The 17,719-nt window shown below is 41.8% G+C and overlaps 3 protein-coding genes across 3 annotated transcripts in view; 1 reads left to right on the forward strand and 2 right to left on the reverse strand.

Annotated features, from left to right (window-relative positions):
• rab12 (RAB12, member RAS oncogene family) overlaps positions 1–17,719 on the reverse strand; it is a 203,909-nt gene that overhangs the window by 42,906 nt on the left and 143,284 nt on the right. The gene's annotated exons all lie outside the window — the stretch shown is intronic.
• LOC134098153 (4-galactosyl-N-acetylglucosaminide 3-alpha-L-fucosyltransferase FUT5-like) lies at positions 4,941–6,268 on the reverse strand. The gene has a single exon (XM_062551131.1). It carries the CDS (start codon positions 6,266–6,268, stop codon positions 5,258–5,260), a length of 1,011 nt encoding a protein of 336 aa, XP_062407115.1. The 3' UTR covers positions 4,941–5,257.
• On the forward strand, positions 15,174–16,805 carry LOC134100786 (uncharacterized). Its single transcript, XM_062554204.1, has 2 exons — positions 15,174–16,538; positions 16,626–16,805. The coding sequence occupies exons 1-2, from the start codon at positions 15,395–15,397 to the stop codon at positions 16,781–16,783; spliced, it is 1,302 nt and encodes a 433-aa protein (XP_062410188.1). The 5' UTR covers positions 15,174–15,394; the 3' UTR covers positions 16,784–16,805.

Raw genomic sequence — 17,719 nt, forward strand, 5'->3', positions numbered from 1 at the left:
TGCCAGATCGTTCCCAAGCCCACCCAGGAGCCCCCCCCATTGAAAAACGCAATTGACGTCTATAGACGTCAATGGCAGTCAAGGTATGTGTCTAAAATGACGTTTAAAGACGTCAATGGCAGTGAATGAGTTAATCTCGCGGTTGGATGAAACCACTTCGTGTAGTTGAGTGGAGACATCATTTCTGACTTCATGCAGTTGTGTGTTAAAGTCGCGTCTGAGTGACTGTATAGCTGACAGGATTTGATTGCTAGCTTCATCTTCGTCCTGATTTAGCATATCTTCAACTTCTTTGGGCTCGTCCTCACGCAACATTCCAACGTCGTGTTTTTTAGGTTTAGTTGTCTGTCTTTTCGCTCGATTCTTCGACATAATATGACATTCAGACCTTAGGATTTATTTTGGTCACTATTTGCACGATATTAACTGTTAAAGCTTACAAGTTATTTCAAATCAGGCGGAGCCCTCTGCCCATGCGACCTTTCAGGAGCGCGCCATAACCGGAAGTCATCCATGCTATTTTGAGTGAGATATGTGTTTCTGAATGCATCCTGCCTTCAGCCCTCAAGGTGAGCTGTTCAAAATCGGCAAGGTTTTACACGTCACAATTCGAAACATTTAAATATTCCCACCCACCACTTCCTTTTAGGGAATGATTACGTTTGGATTGCCTAATGAGCCAGACCCATAGAGCTCCCCAGTCCCGCCCCTCCTCCGAGAGAGGTGCTTGTCCGGAAGTAAAATTCTCATTCATTTCTCCCATTGACTTCTGGAAAAATTCGGATATAAAGAGTTTTAGACCATGCCTTAGGCTAACCAGCTACGATGTGACTCATAAGCATATAACTTATAATTTCGAGTGAAAAAATGAACAGAAAATGTAAAAAAAGCGAAAGGTACAAGACTGTGTACATATCTTAAATTCCGAGATAGAGAACTCAAATCCCAGGATGCTTTGCAAATGTACACACATTAGGCGCGTTCAAGTTGGCTGCGCAGCACAAAAACTGCGCAGCACAAGATGCACGTGGTTAAAAATCTGTCCACGATGGTCTAGATGGGCGTGTTTTCGACTCGGCAGTCGGTATCACATGGCCTCAACTTATCGCGGGAGCAAGGCGTGGCCAGGCGGCTGCTCCGCAAAAGAGCAGCCGGTCTGGAGGTACTGCGGAGAGCAGCGGAGCCTAGACCCTGCCTTCATGACGTCAGGTCTTTGCCCTAATTGGCTTTTACATCCCTGACGTGTGTGCAGGTGTTTAGATGCCTCCCCATATCCACAAGAGTCCGTGCGGGTCCGTGCCTCGTGATTCGTCACATGGTCAAGTCTAGACCACGCGAAGTAGAGAGTGTACAACTTCATAGCAGCGTTTGCATCCCCGCCCCTGCTGCCACCGGCAGCTCTCGTTGCTGCAAAAGGTCATTTGGAGTTGAACTTGAACACGGCTATTTCCAACATTTGCAGCCTAAAGATAGTTTAACATGGTTCCATATTAATCTGAGAAAAGAAGATGATTACTTCCTACCGTTTCCATTGAGTAAATTCAACCTTCAAGATGAGAAAAACGTTATTTTTCGGAAGACCACACATCGGTCCTGATCAGCCCTGCAGCCATTTTAAGTTTTGAAGTTCCAGCGAGACGAAGCTGGACGATAGGCGCGGGAAAAGCTGAGTACAGTTTGTTTGGCATTGCCATGGCAACGGCGATCTCTACCAATCAAAGGCTCTGCTTTCACCAGTTTTACACGTTAGGGTGTCGGGTAGTGTAGTACTCTCTCGTTAAATCGTGAATAAAGCATTGTTTTCTCAAAACAAGGTTGATGCCCCCATTAACTTTTGACATCTATATGAGCAGGTATAATCGCTTAGTCACATCGTAGCTGGTTTTAAGTCTACCATGGACGGTTACGATGTTATGGCTTATTCTCCAATTGTCAATGGAGAAATTGTATTGGATTTTTACTTCCGGACAAGGCTGTGGGCGGGACTGGGGAGCTCTATGGCCAGACCCACTTCAATAAAGGCTGCAAATTGCATTAGCTGCCGCTAGAGTGCGTCTAGATTTCGATAACTTTTGCATACAATGGAATCCAATGGAGGTGCATCGAAGTGAGTACCCAAGCAGCAAACAGACGTGTTGTACACGTTTTTTTTCGGTGCTCAGTTAGTGTCAGAATTGGATCTCATATTCAGAGCACCTTAACACCTCGTGAGAATATACAAAGATTTTTAAAAATATTTTTTTCTATAATCTGCATTACCTCTTCTTTTTAAAAACACTAATTTGACTTGTCTTATGCAAATCTTTCTTTTTCATTTCCTACCCTGAACAAGGGCAAAATGCACCATTGAGATGTATTGAGAGATATGTTTTGTATAGAGTAACCACTAGGTGCCGCTAATATCACTGAATCACTGAAATGGCAGGGGTGGGGACAAAACATATTGATCTCAATGGTGCATTTGGTCCATGTTTAGGGTGGAAAATGAAAAAGAAAGATTTGCATAAGACAAGTCAAATTGGTGTTTTTGATTGCTATTCTCATTTTACTGTTTTATTTCTCATTAGGTTAGTGCTTAAAATGATTGTTTTATTGATAATATTGCTATTCTCCCTATTTTGTAACTGTTTCACTGTTAATTTAATTTGTATTGTTATTTATTTGTATGTCGCTTTGGACAAAGGCGTCTGCTAAATAACCATAACCATAACCAAAAAGAAGAGGTCATGCTGATTAAAGAAAAAAATATTGAAAAAATCTTTGCATATTCCCACAAGGTGTTAGGGTGCTCTGAATATGAGATCCAAAATTATTTTTCAAACTTGTGAGGTCTGCTGTTCAGTCCCTGATGGATTTTCTTTTCTCTTCATTGCTTTTTCGGAGAGTGTTTCTACTGATCTCAATAAGGGAAAAAAAACAAGAGCCCATGTTGAGTAAAAAGATGTCTTCTGTAAGCCTAAACAGAGCCCAGCCAAGAACATTTTGATCAACTTTGAGGGACTGCTTTGACCATGCAGGATCATCCAGACTACTCGTGGTGATTTTACTGCATACTATTTCTATTTATGCACCAGCCTGCAAAATTTGAGCCTCCTACAAATTCTAGTTCTTGAGCAATGAGCTTGTGAACTTTTTTTTTTTTTTTAAAGAGGCAGAACAAGTTTGACACCCCCTCCCCCCGTAAAACTGGCTGTTACTTGAGAAGTGTTGTTCTTAGCACAAAAACATTTTACAGAGTGTCTCCTGGGTAACATAGGCACGTATGGTATTTTTTTCAGATTTTTTGAGATGCAAGTGTGTACGCTCTGGTTGATTTGACGTGGAATGACCCAGAGGTAAGATGCGAATCATGGCCGCGCGCGCAATGTACTGACGCGCAACAGCTGAACCATTAACCAGTGGACCCATCATATACCTTTTATAATGGTATGGTTTGGACTGCTAACCCTCAGTCTGCAAAGAATGACAAAGGTTGTGTTGCTAAACACATGAGCCTGTTTTAAGGGCATTTTCACTACCTTTTAGTTAGAAGTATGTATCCTGGTCATTGTAAGTGCCATCCACACATGCTACATATTGTTTTTTTTTCAGCACAGCCTATACAGATCTGTCACAATATAGTGTATTAATACTTGCATTGATTTGATTTTGATTTTTAGATAATAAAAATTCATAAAAAGCATAGGCCTACTATACAAATTCTTACATTTTGACATATCTCACCACTGCAAGCTGACAGCTCGACATGACTTTCATATTTATGTAGGCCTGACTGCCCTGTAAATGGCAATATAAGAACCATGCGGAGGGATACTTTGGGAATGAGCAATTTACAGATATACTGTATGTGGTGTGTGCCCTACAGAAATAAATGGCATTTTTTATTTAGTGATGAAAAATGACTTTTTGACACTTCTTGTGCTCCATTTGTGACACGAGCTGATCTGACTTGTTTGCGAGGTAGCACATGAGGTACATGATGATTCTCTATAATAACTTTACTACATTGCAATGAACAAAGTAAAGGCAAAAAAAAAGTGTTTTTTTGGTCAAACATTTTTGGATGCAATATGAGTCTTGAATTAGATACCATACATGAGTTTTCTAGGATCTCAAAACCGGATTATAAACGTACCTTGCCATAGAGAAACACATGATAACGTTGGATTATGAACATAGGCTATATGCCACGAAAAAACCCACAAGACATGGGGTAAGTGGATGGTATTTGGTATCTGTGGATAGCTCTGTGTCTCCTCTTTCATCTGACATGCGTGCCATATCTTTCTAATCGTAATCAAACGATAGCCTAAGCTATATGACATTATTATTTGTTCTCAGGGGCGCCAGCAAGGGGTGGCCAGGGGTGGCCGCGGCCACCACAACATGAACTCTGGCCACCACTTTGTGGCCACCCCTGGCCGATGGACGTAAGATGTAGATGTGCGTCAAAAACACACACCCATTCTTCTCTGTTACATTGCTCCGCGATTATTAGTTGCAGGGAGATGAGACCTTTGTTGCACGAAAGAGCAGAAGTGAGGCTTTCCAACGAGACTAGACACTTGTCTGCATTTATTCCTGTTAAGGATTTGCATATAGCAATACAAACCAATCCTACTGCTATATTCCAATCCTTAACAGAAATAAATGCAGACATACTGCATGCCTATGACCGATTCCCCACTGTGGAATGCATAAGGACATGTGTAATTCAAACACATCCAAAATCTTAAATTCCATTGTGGGCTCTCTTTGAATGTTTAACACTCTGTAAAGCACCATGAGACATGTGTAATGTTTTGGCGCTCTATAAGTGAAATCAAATTGAAATTGAAAATAGACCATATAATATTAATATCATTCATTACAGGCAAAATAACCACTGGCAAAAAAAGACAAAGTTAAAAGAGTTTCAACTTTTTATTAATTCAGTTGATTTTAGCCAAAGCAAATGTGGAACATCAAGTTACACTTAGTAATACTACCCATACATAATGACCATACCACACCCTAGAAATACTACCCATAAAAATAACCTTAGCTATTTTATTAATTTACATGTACACTGTAACAAACATATGTGTATAAATTACAATTCAATTCAGTCTTATAATTGTTTGTGAATATGGGCCCTGGCGTGCTGCAGCATTCTGAATAATTTGTAACCTACTACACAAGAAGGCCGACCATCAAACAACGAATTACAATAGTCCAGTTTGGCCAGAAATTGTGTGGCAATTTGTGTCTGATTTTATCAAGGAGTAACCAAGTGCTCATCCAAGTGCTCATATACCTTATATGGTGGGAAGCTGCTAAATGTGGGGCAGAATTTACACATATTCCTATACCAAGACTCCCTCACAACTTCGTATTTACGTCTATAGCTGAAGTATGAGGCATAGCGCTCCTTATCCGCAGCTAGTTTCTTAAGGAAAACTCCAAGCTCCTCTACAGTATTGAAGTCATTTACATGGATGAAAGAATCTTTGTCTGTCACTGCTTCATAATTCTCCCAACTAGGACCAAGAACTACAGGCACAGCTCCACCGATGTAGGCATTTAACCATAACTTCTCTGTTATGTAATCTTTATAGACAGAATTTTCAAAGGATAGGTAGAAGTAACAGCGAGAGATTGTGGGTAACAAATCCTCCTTAGCTATACGCCCTTTACCCCCTTTCCCGTACACTTCCACTGGTATCACCGTTTTCAGCTTTTGGTATACAGCCGTTCGCAAATACTTTGGATCAAGCAAGGTGACTATCCAACAAACCAACTTATCCTTGTTCTTTGGAATGAAATTCTCAAGAGGCTCTTCAGACACATTGTTTTTTGGCACCATCATTCCATAAGGCACGTAAATGTCTGAATCACGGCGGTAGGTCATAGTCAAGTTAAAGTATCCATTCAAGGGCTTCACATTCCCATTGAACAGTGGGCTCTCCATGGTCAACCAGACCCACCTCTGCTTCTCTGGACGTATGAGATTCAAAGGCAACTGTTCAGTATGAGAAAGGGCCAGCTCCCAGTTGTGAAAGACCACAAAGTCTGCCTCGGGAAATCGAGACCGATTAGCCACCATGATACAATTGGAATGCTCTTTGGAGCAGACGCCTTCCAGACTAAATGGAATTCCAAACGGCCAGTTCCACAATAAAATAATGTGAGTTTTGTTGACTGCCTTGGCCTGCACAGCACTATCAACAGGACTGCCAGGATTGCCATTGATCACAGATATGAGAATGATAATTGCTACGGTGAGCATCATTAGACTCCAGAGCAGATATCTCATGTGCATCTTCATGTCTGTCTGTGGGTGTTTTTGCTGTGAATAAAGAAAGTACTGTGAATTTCAAGTAATACAATAAGAATGTCAAAATATAAATATTGGCTATCCCTAACTCCCTGTTACTCCAAACGACAGAAACATTTACAACATGACTATAACCACACCGACTAAAATTAAAGTTATAATTTTAGATAAATCAAATACTATTAGATGGCTATCAATTAAATTTGTTTAAATGTGTGCTGAAATACATAAATCTAGGCTATACATTACGGTGGTATTGTTCCTCTTGAATCAACAAACACAAGGTTTCTGAAAGCACCCTTCCAACAACTTTGACACAAGGTTTAATAACTCTATTACCAAAACCTAAAATGATTGACAACTGCCCAATTAGCCTACTAAACAATGATTACAAGATTTTAGCCACTGTGTTTGCCAAAAGGTTACAATCCATCTTGCATGAGATCATACATGAGACTCAGTCGGGTTTTATGGAAAATAGACAAATTTCAAATAACATTCGCTTGGTACTGATATAATTGACTATACTGATTACATTCAGAATGACAGTTTTATTCTTTTTTTGGACTTCTACAAAGCTTTTGATTCAATTGAGCACAAATTTCTTTTGAAAACACTAAACAAATTTGGTTTTGGTGACTTTTTGTAGAACTATAAGAACTCTATATGGTAATAGTTCGATTAAATTAAAACATGGTTCATCCTCCAGGTTTGAATTAAAACGTGGCATTTGACAAGGCTGCCCCATTTCCCCTTACTTATTTTTGCTATGCACCCAATTATTGGCTAATCATATTAAGAACAGTGATCTAAAGGGAATGTCTGTGCTAGCATAGAGATCATTATAAGTCAACTGGCTGATGACACCACACTTTTAGAAATAATGATTCATCTCAGGTATCTGTTGCGTTAGACATTATTCAGGTTTTTTCTTTAGCGTCATGTGAACAAATGTGAACTAATGGCAGTCAAGGGTTGTAATACTGTTTTTATTTCCAATATACCAGTAAAGGATCAAATTACCTACTTGGGCATAGTCATAGATAAGGATCAGAATCTCAGGTGTAGTGCTTTAAGACCAAAGTTTTAAAAAAAAGTTTAACATGGCTACAAAGAGATTTGTCTTTGAAGGGTAGGACTCTACTTTCAAAAGCTGAAGGCATATCCAGATTGACATATGACACAATAGCGTTGGGTGTAGATCAGGGTGGGAATTTCGTCATTTTAGGGGCAAGGCCATTTGGCCTTCACCTTCTTTTTTTATTTAGGGGCACCAAGGCCACATGATAGGGCACAAAGGCCACTGAGTAAAATTCGATGGTTTTACATTTCAGGGTTATCTCGGCACAAATACATAGACCCACTAGCCGCTGTAGGCTTTGAGAAACACTAACGCAGCCTCAAACTTCTTTAAGTTGAGGCCCAATCATGGCAGACTTTGGGGTCATAGGGCCCATCTACACATACCTCACCCCACCCCCCATCAAATCATCATTATGATTATCATATCACAATTGGTATTATGCTATATTGTTAGACATGCACTTTCACTTCAAAGCAGTCAATGCTTGTGCCAAAATTGTTTACAAAAAGTTTGTGAAACTATGCGCATCAGGGGTTTGCTTTACTAATGTAAGATATGCTATATATAATTACATAGTTCATTCTTTTGCATGTTTGCATGAGATACTTCTGAAAACAACAGCAAATATGGTTGCTATTGTTTTGGGATGTTTCCCTCATGCAAGCATCATAAGCCGTCTTCAGACAGGTTTCTGCACATTCTGCGATAATTACCTGCCACATTTCTGACGATAGCGGACATTCAGACATGACGCATAGGGTAATTTGCTGAAAGGTCGAAAATACATTGCGAAAATACACCGTTGTCTGAACGGCTACACTCTGGTAGGCAAATGGAGAAATAAAATGATATGGTTTATAGAGAAATTTCATTTGAATGCCTGAATGTAAGAAAACACAATAGGCTACCAACTTTTGTCTATGGCAACGGCCGTGCAGATAGCCTAGGCGTAAATCTGGAGATCTTTAAAGGGATATTCCGCCATTTTTGGAAATACGCTCATTTTCCACCTCCCCTCGAGCAAAACAATCGATATTTACCTTGTTCTCGTTCATCCAGCCATTCTGTGAGTCTGGCGATACAACTTTTAGCTTCAGCCTAGCATAGATCATTGAATCGGATTAGACCATTAGCTTCTCGCCTGCTAGCTTCATGTTTAAAAGTGACTAAGATTTCTGGTAATTTTCCCATTTAAAACGTGTCTCCTCTCAAGTTAGAAAGTGCAATAAGACCAACTGAAAATGAAACCTGCCGTTTTTCTAGGCTGATTTGACATGGAACTACACTCTCATCTGGCGTAATAATCGAGGCAACTTGCAAACGTACCATAGGCGCAGTGATATCGTACGCAGCATCTGAAAATAGTCCCCATAGACAACAAGCAGTAGTAGTGCCAGTAGTGTGCAAGTTGCCTTGATTATTACGCCAGATGAGAGTGTAGTTCCATGTCAAATCAGCCTAGAAAAATGCCAGGTTTCATTTTCAGTTGGTCTTATTGCACTTTCTAGCTTGAGGGGAGACACGTTTTAAATGAGAAAATTACCAGAAATCTTAGTCACTTTTAAACATGAAGCTAGCAGGCGAGAAGCTAATGGTCTAATCCAATTCAATGATCTATGCTAGGCTGAAGCTAAAAGTTGTATCGCCAGACTCACAGAATGGCTGGATGAACGGGAACAAGGTAAATATCGATTATTTTGCTCGAGGGGAGGTGGAAAATGAGCGTATTTCCAAAAATGGCGGAATATCCCTTTAAATGAAAGACTAAGGCTACAATCTTCTGACCATGTTATATTCAAATTTGACTACCGGTAAACAATACTCAATGCTAAACAATGTTTGCCCTCTTTGTATGGAAGTTGCGGGAATCCACGTTGCTCTATTAAATATTGTAAAATAATTAAATAGCCTTCCGACAGGTTGAAGCAGAGCTTTGGCACTATCGTGTAGTTTCAGTGTCTGTCACGCCAACGCACACACGCATGCATTCAATGAAAGCTCATACCACCACTTTAATTGTATGGCTCTATGTTTAATCACATCGAATTAGCTAGCATTTCCTCCTGATTGCAGAAACGTTTGCTTTCTTTTTCTGTCGGTCCGCAATTGCGTGATCAATTGCGCAGCAAATTATCAGGTGAAGCACCGGACCTAATTTCACTCAAAGAGCAAAGAGCGGTGGTTATAAAAAAATAAAAAATAATAAAAAAGAGCAAAGAGCGTTCCGTATCAGTTCAATACAGAACAAGACTTTTATGTGTCAAATACGTAAGGGATAATCAACGACGCGCCGTGCGTTTCTAGGAAAATAGCCTAATGCACGTTCGAAGTGGTAATAAGGACCCGACGCCGCAGGCGGAGGTGACTTTACACTTCGATAAGTGCATTATTTTCCTAGAAACGCACGGCGCGGAGTTGATTATCCCGCTTATACCACTGCTACTATCATTTTCGTTTATATTTCAGCTGTCTTAGATACAACGTTGCTGTTTTTACCGTTACATTCACATTGGCGAATTAATATTCAAGTTTAATAAGCTCAAAAGAAGGGAACTACTTCATAGCCAGTGTTGCCAGATTGGGTTGACTGATTTCCGCCCAATCGCCCCGCCATCAACAGCAAAAAACCGCCCGATGACGTTTTTCTCATAGAGAACCATTGAACTCAAAATGTTATTTACCCGCCTACAGCTTATTTCCCCCCGCCGAACGATATAAAAGAAGCCCAATTGGGCTGGCAACACTGTTCATAGCCGTGCACGTTCCAAATAGCGCATCACAATAGGACATTTGACCAAGCAGTGGTATAAGTAGGCTACGGGATAATGGACGACACACCGTGCTGTTATTCAAAGTTAATGCACGTTCTAGACGGTGATACGGCCCGACGCAAAGTCCATTATCCCGCTTATTCCACTGTTGCCACTTGCGTTGTGTTCGTTTCCGGTGCTAATTTAAAGGTAGGGTATGGAATTAGCTTTTTTGGTCATTTTTGCAAAATCACTTGAAATCCTATTCCTAACCCACTTACAGCCACTGAGTTGGAAGTACTGAAATGGAAATTAAACATGTCAATCATCTGCGGAACGGGCAGGGCTCGAAAAACTCCAGCCAATAGAATTCTAAACCCCATACCATCATTTCACAGCTCATTTGTCAATCTAACGCTCTTCCTCTTCCTCCTCCCCCTCCCCCTCCCCCTCCCCCCCGCACGCGCGACCCGTTCGTGCACATAGCACGAAAGCTGTTGACCGCGAGTCAGTGCTGAAACGAAAGTAACTAGGCCTGCTACACGTCCCATAATGTTCCCCTCAAATGGTATGTGTCACTTCATTTCTATACATACTAAGGCAGCGGATACCTACGGAAACTCAATCACCCACGCAATAAATAAGCTATGTAGCAAAAATTACATTTTACCGTGACTCGAAGAGTGTTGTAAACATGAAATCTAAACTTAACCGCTTGGAGCTACAGTGGAATAGGCGAACCTGCGGGCCAGCACTAAACTCGGATATTTCAGAAGATAAACGCCCTGGTAAGAACCAAACCAGATTCTGTTCAAATATAGGCTACACACCTATGGCTACTGAAAGATGTAAGGTAGCCTATATCAAATGTTATTTTGGTGTATTAAAATGCATCGTAGATACAAATGTCCTTGGGTGTTGGGTGTGGATACAAAAAAAATATGTTATAATGAATGACTACAACAAAGGTGGCCTCAACGATATTGACACTAATTGTACTCTTTGTAATACACACCCAGAATCACTCGTTCATCTCTTTTGGTTTTGTGACTTTTCAAGAGACTTTTGGCATAAGATTTGTTGTTTTGTAATTGACCATATTTGTGAAGCTTTTCAGTTACGTTTGCAGAATATTTTATTTGGTTTTACCACTTATAGTAAGGAGCTGGAGGAGAACTACTTTGTTTGTAATTTAATTATTATTTTAGCTAAATTCCACATACATAAATGCAAAGTAATGAAAATGAAGCCTTCTTTTACTTACTTTAAGGAACTGGAAATTTATGTTAACAACATTTCTGCCTCACTGAACAAAAAAGCAATTAAAACTGTACATTTGTGTGCAAAATTTAAGATTATGCTGTAAATGTTTCTATTTTATGTATACCTTTTTTATGTAAACCCCTGGCGTGTAGCTATGTCTTCCTGTTACATGTCTGTTTTCCAATAATAAAAAAAAAGAAAAAAAGAAACATACACACCGCCTCCGGAGGTCACAATGCCTATCAGGCGAGGAAGCACAGGAATCTTTGCGTGCCCGATGGAGGAACTCCCCAGGTGGAAAAACAGACCTGTAGCAGAGCTGGCTCAGGAAGAAAACAGTCCAAACGCAGAGGAAAACTGTACCAGGAAACAGCGAAAAAAAGAAGCCACTCCGTTGTTTTCAGGCCGCTCGGTGATTCCGGTGCTCCCTTTACAGAACGTAGCGTTGAATAAATCCCGTGGTTCAGGTGTTACCAGATATACGGGTCATTCCACGTCAAATCAACCAGAGCCAGGGCCGGCCCTAGCCCTAGGCGATACTGAGATTTTGCGCTCCACGCTCCAGGCTTTGTCCATGTTTAGGGTGGAAAATGAAAAAGAAAAATTTGCATAAGACAAGTCAAATTGGTGCTAAAAGAAAAGGTGATGCAGATTGAAGAAAAAAATATTTTTTTTAAATCTTTGTATATTCCCACAAGGTGTTAGGGTGCTCTGAATATGAGATCCAAAATCATTTTTCAAACTTGTGAGGTCTGCTGTTCAGTCCCTGATGGATTTTCTTTTCTCTTCATTGCTTCATTCGGAGAGTGTTTTTACTGATCTCAATAAGGGGGAAAAAATCAAGAGCCTATGTTGAGTAAAAGATGTCTTCTGTAAGCCTAAACAGAGCCCAGCCAAGAACTCCAAAAAAAAATTGATCAACTTTGAGGGACTGCTATGACCATGCACGATCATCCAGACTACTCGTGGTGATTTTACTGTATACTCCTATTTATGCTCCAGCCTGCAAAATTTGAGCCTCCTACAGATTCTAGTTCTTGAGCAATGAGCTTGTGAACTTTCACAAAAAAAAGAGGCAGAACAAGTTTGACACCCCCCTCCCCCCGTAAAACTGGCTGTTACTTGAAAAGTATTGATCTTAGCGCAAAACCATTTGGTAACATAGGCACGCATGGTATTTTTTTCAGATTTTTTTGAGATGCAAGTGTGTGCGCTCTGGTTGATTTGACGCGGAATGACCCATACGGTTTCTGAGATTCTGAGTTTCCATGGGTGGAGTTTAGTATGGGAGCATATGTGTTCCAAAATTCAAATGAGGATGCATTCTGCAATATAGCCGCAAGCGGCGATGGCGGGCCCGAGCACCTGCGGTGCGGAGACCTGTGACATTTCGGAATCTAACAAAGCAACATGTGCGTGTTGGTGGGCATATGCATGAGCAACACACATGCCCACCAAATTTGGTCAATTTTCCTGAATGTATGTGTCAACCACAACAGACAACATGCTAGGTGGCGCTATAGAGTCCCTAAGCCACACCCTAGGCCAGAGCTCTATCTCTGACTATCGATAGAAGTAACATAACTCCTGTTTTTCCTTAATGTTGATAACATTTAAGATAAGAAAGAAATGTAGCCTACCTCTTAAGTTATGAAAGGGTAAAATAATATTCTAAGTTGTGTTACAGGAAAATGCTTTGTGTTTATTGACAACATATCTTAGTGTGGAGGAGATGTTATGGACGAACCGAAAGGGTATATTATTTTCTACCAGTAGATGGCGCTAACCCAGCTAACAATTTCTGGTTAGGAGAACGTTTTTAGAACGTTTTTTTCTTGGTTAGGGGAACGTTGCCTGAAAGTTGCGAAAGTTGCCACAAGGTTCCCCAGGAAAGTTTTCTTGACGAAAATACGTTTTTTTTTCTGGTTATTTATTTTGGTTAGCAGAACGTTCTCCTACCCTTTAGGGAACTGTTGTGGAAAAAAACACAGACTTTAACTTAACTTTAAATCTAACTTAGCACTCTGAACAAAAAAACAGCGGAGAATGATCTGAGATGAGAAGTAGCCGCTTGTGGCCTTTATTCGCAGAGTCCTCCAAGACACAACTCTGAACAAGCAGAGCCTAAGTGTTGCCAAGCAGGAGTCGCGAATGATGGATGCCCTCTGCAGCGGGATGTCCACGACCCAGGCCTTGGGGAGAAGGTGCGCACGTTCTGAGGAGGCCCCCCTCGGGAGAGGGGTTTTAAGTGTCCCCACAACACCTCCTTTGTTTACTTCTGGCCAATCTTGCCCAGGTGTCTTCCCACTATGTAAATAGGAGACCCTTGTCTTCCAATCAATGTAAAAATGATATCATACGTGGATGAGGCCACTTGGCCTGCCCCTTAAATGACTGAATTACTCTCCAGTAGGCCTGGGGCTACAATGGGCCTGGTTCATGACCGGGGCATGACCGCTCAGCTGTGTGTGTGTGTGTGTGTGTGTGTGTCTGTGACATCATCCTTCTGCTCCTACCCGGCAACACATGAGGCCTACATGAAAATTTACCACAGAACGTTACAATATTTGGTTGCATTAACGTTCCCCTAACCTCCCAACAACAAAGTGCAAAGGGGAAAAAAATATGTAGATTTTTCGTGACATCCAGACATGGTTTCGCTATACACTCGCCGTCTGCGACGACAGGCTATCTGTGACCTGGGACAGCGAACGTCTCTGATGATTAAGGCAATGACAATTGACTACGTGTGTTCTTTTACTTACCATTAGCTGGTTGCTGAACTGCGACGAATACGGCCCGTCAACCATGAAGTGCGTCAGCTAAATATTTAAATGCGGTTAGGTCTAATACTTTCTTGTCTACGGTGTCTTTTTTCCTATAATAAACGATTAGTCAGATCAAAACATCAGCAGAGCAGGCGCTAGCCTAACACACTGTTTCAAAATTCAAAACTGGCTGTTTTTATTGCATCGTATGTCAGTAAAAGTCCTCAGTTCAGAATTATGATGGATTTTGGTTTATTTTGTTTTAAATTGGGACTGGGAATTGTGGGATAGGCTGAGTGAACAACACAGTAAACGGCTATAACTTGGACTAATATAAAACAATTCTCCCCAGGAACATTGTGCTGTTTAAGATGCAGTCTCACGTTTGAGAAATAATTTGTTGGAGTCCTCATCATCATATTTTCATAACAAATAAAGCTTTAAAAACATTAATGCATTTCAGGTACCACTCTAATCGATAATGGATTAATCCAACACTATTCGTCAGATTACTTAGCATGAAATCGTTGTGTGCCTGCCTGGGACTATGGCTAGCTAGCTCTTCCACCCGGTTTACCCTGTACAGTGTTTTTTAAAAGCCTGCTGTTGGACTTAATGGAACAAGTGCATGGAGAACGATATGAAGAATGTGATCGATACCATACAGCCAGTAGCCTACGTGAGTAACTTGTGTTATCCAAATGTCTTAAAGTTAGCGAGGTTGACACACTAACACACCAGAACTGGCTGCTTTTTTCACGGACCCGAGATGATGGAAGTAGGCTTCTCAACCTAGCTTCTTCTCGCGCTGGCCCCTTCTTTAGCTAGACGGGCTGACTCTGGTCGGCCGAATATCAATCCAACAGAGGGGGGAAGAATAGAATAGGCCTACGTGTGTCTGCGTAGCTCTGTATGTAATGTAAAAGTGTTGACATAAAGACATTTATTATACGGCTCTTCACAATGCAAGTAGAACGCCCCATTGACTTGAATGGGATTTCCCAACGTTCTACCGGTCATTATTTCTTGATAGAGGACCTCTGAAAAAAATAATGACCGCTGTCAATGGCAACGGGTTTTGTGCTTCTAATTCACGTCTTTCATATCACTCCGCAAGTAGTCCGGTCACTTATCCTAACGGAAAAAAAAACAGCGACGAGCTTTCAGCGACACCCTGTGGTCGGAAAAATGAGCGACTTTAAAGTTCATTTTAATGTTTACGGCGAGTACGGGGATTTTGAGCACTGGTTGGAGGCCGAATTTCCCAATTCGCCGTCTCCAAAACGTAAAAGGAAAAACCCAAGATGAACAGGAGGAGAAGACCAGTAAGAGACATAAACAGCTAACAGCTAACGAGATTGATGTAATAGAGGAAAATCGACACGAGAAAAATACAAAGAATAACACTGTCTGGGCTATGAAAGTCTTCCGAGATTGGGTAAAAGAGACCCAAAATACGCCGTTTGCGGAAGATGCACAAGGGTTGAACACTTTACTCAGGTCGTTTTACCCATCTGTGCGCAACAGCGCTGGAGATGTGTACTCTGTGGCAAGCTACGCAGCTCTGCGTAGCGGAATAAGCCGCTATTACAGCCAGCATAACATCTACAAGAACCCGCTGTTCAATTCCAGCAACAATGTGTATAAGTCGGTCTTGAAGGCACATCGGAAAAGTGGCAAAGACACCAGCCAGCACCATCCGCCCATCTCCAACGCTGATCTGAAGAAAATTAAAGATTCAGGGGTCCTCGCTACCAGCACAGCCATCGGCCTGGTCAGAAAGGTGTGGTTCGACGTGCAGTTACACCTTGCACGTAGAGGAAGGGAGGGTAACCGTGACCTGACTCGGGAGTCTTTTAAATTGAAAAAAGATGAAAATGGCAAAGAATTCATCACTCTATCACATAACGCTGAAACGAAAAACCATAAAGACCCCAGGGATCCGATGCAACAAATGTATCGCGGGTGCATTTTTGCTGAACCACAAAACCCAAACTGCCCAGTTGCCAGCTTTAAAACCTATCTCTCTCATTGCCCACCGGATACCACTGCTTTCTACCTGCACCCTCTCAGAAAAGCACAGGTTGACCTCAACCACCAGGACATCTGGTATTCCAGGGAGCCCATGGGGCATAATGCACTGGGACAAATGATGCCAAATATCAGCCAGGCAGCTGCACTTACGACACGCTACACCAACCATAGTCTGCGCAGTACAGCTGTACAGCTACTGTCACAAGCCGGCCTGCAAACCAGGGAGATAATGACTGTCACTGGACACAGGTGTGAAACAAGTCTGAAGAGCTACTGGGCTCCCACAACATCCGACCGGGAGAAGTGGAGCCAGATCCTCTCTGGTGAGTTGCTAACACTAGTATTGCCTAATGCATTTTTCCGATCTACCCAGCTAGCCTATATTCACCATGCCTATATTCTGTTTCCAGATACGCCATCCACTAGCTCTGCCTCTGCGAGAGAAGTTGGGGGAATCGCTCGTGAGGTTAACGGGACTCCGACGTTCAACCTACCCAGAGATGCACCTCCATTCATGCTCTCCAACTGCACCTTCAACGGAAACGTCCAGTTCAACATGAATAAGTAGCCTTGCTGCTACTGGCCTAGTAGCCACACTGCCTGGGATACCAACAAACATTGCCAGGCAACGCCCAAACATTTGGGAACTATTTTATTTACCGCCATTAAATAAACCTTCCGAACGCCCGGTCATCATCGGGAAATAGGCCCCTTCAGGGCGGAACAAGACCCCTCCGCTGCGCGTCGGGGTCCGGTTCGCCCTGTCGGGGCCTATTTCCCGATAATGACCGGCGTTTTATACATTATCCCTTACATAAAGGGAGCAACATAACAGCATCCTTCCAGCAATGTCTAACACATTTCACGCTGGGGACACGGGTGTTTACGCCTTCAAGGTCTGATGGCATCGGCTATACACGTATTGCCACTTGGACTACTCAGAATGAGAGCGTTCCAGCGCTGGACAGGCGTCACCGGATGACTGGCTGTAGGCAGAAAATATAGTAGCCTCCCAAGCAGCAAAACACGTTATTTGAACCAAAACAAACGTTTTATTTAGGTTGTATTTTGGATTCAAATAAAACAAACGTGCATAGTAGGTTCTTTAAATGTGTTTTCTGGCACCAGTACAAATAACCCTGTTAAAAACGTCCATTGAGGCCCCGGCAGTGGCGCAACTGGCTGGGGCACCTGCACCGTACGCTGGCAATCCGGGTTCGATTCCCGCCCCGTGGTCCTTTCCAGATCCCACCCCGACTCTCTCTCCCACTCACTTCCTGTCATTCTCTCTACTGTCCTGTCCAAATAAAGGCATAAAAAGCCCAAAAATAAATCTTTAAATTTTTTTTTTTTAAAAAACGTCCATTGCACATTGTAACCTGGTGCCAAAAGACAAGTGCAATATCCAACGCACCTAGCACTGATTCCAACGCCAACAGAAGATGCAAATTTGGTTTCAATTTACACCAACTATTACCAACTAAAAAACAACGTAAATGACACG

The sequence above is a fragment of the Sardina pilchardus genome, chromosome 2, assembly GCF_963854185.1.
Source record: "Sardina pilchardus chromosome 2, fSarPil1.1, whole genome shotgun sequence".
NCBI lineage: Eukaryota > Metazoa > Chordata > Actinopteri > Clupeiformes > Clupeidae > Sardina > Sardina pilchardus.

Excerpts from the sequence above, each read along its gene's own strand:
- LOC134098153 (XM_062551131.1), bottom strand. The coding sequence starts at position 6,268 with ATGCTCACCGTAGCAATTATCATTCTCATATCTGTGATCAATGGCAAT.
- LOC134100786 (XM_062554204.1), top strand. The coding sequence starts at position 15,395 with ATGTTTACGGCGAGTACGGGGATTTTGAGCACTGGTTGGAGGCCGAAT. Across the intron at positions 16,539-16,625 it reads GTGGAGCCAGATCCTCTCTG|ATACGCCATCCACTAGCTCT; the intron begins GTGAGTTGCTAA and ends TTCTGTTTCCAG.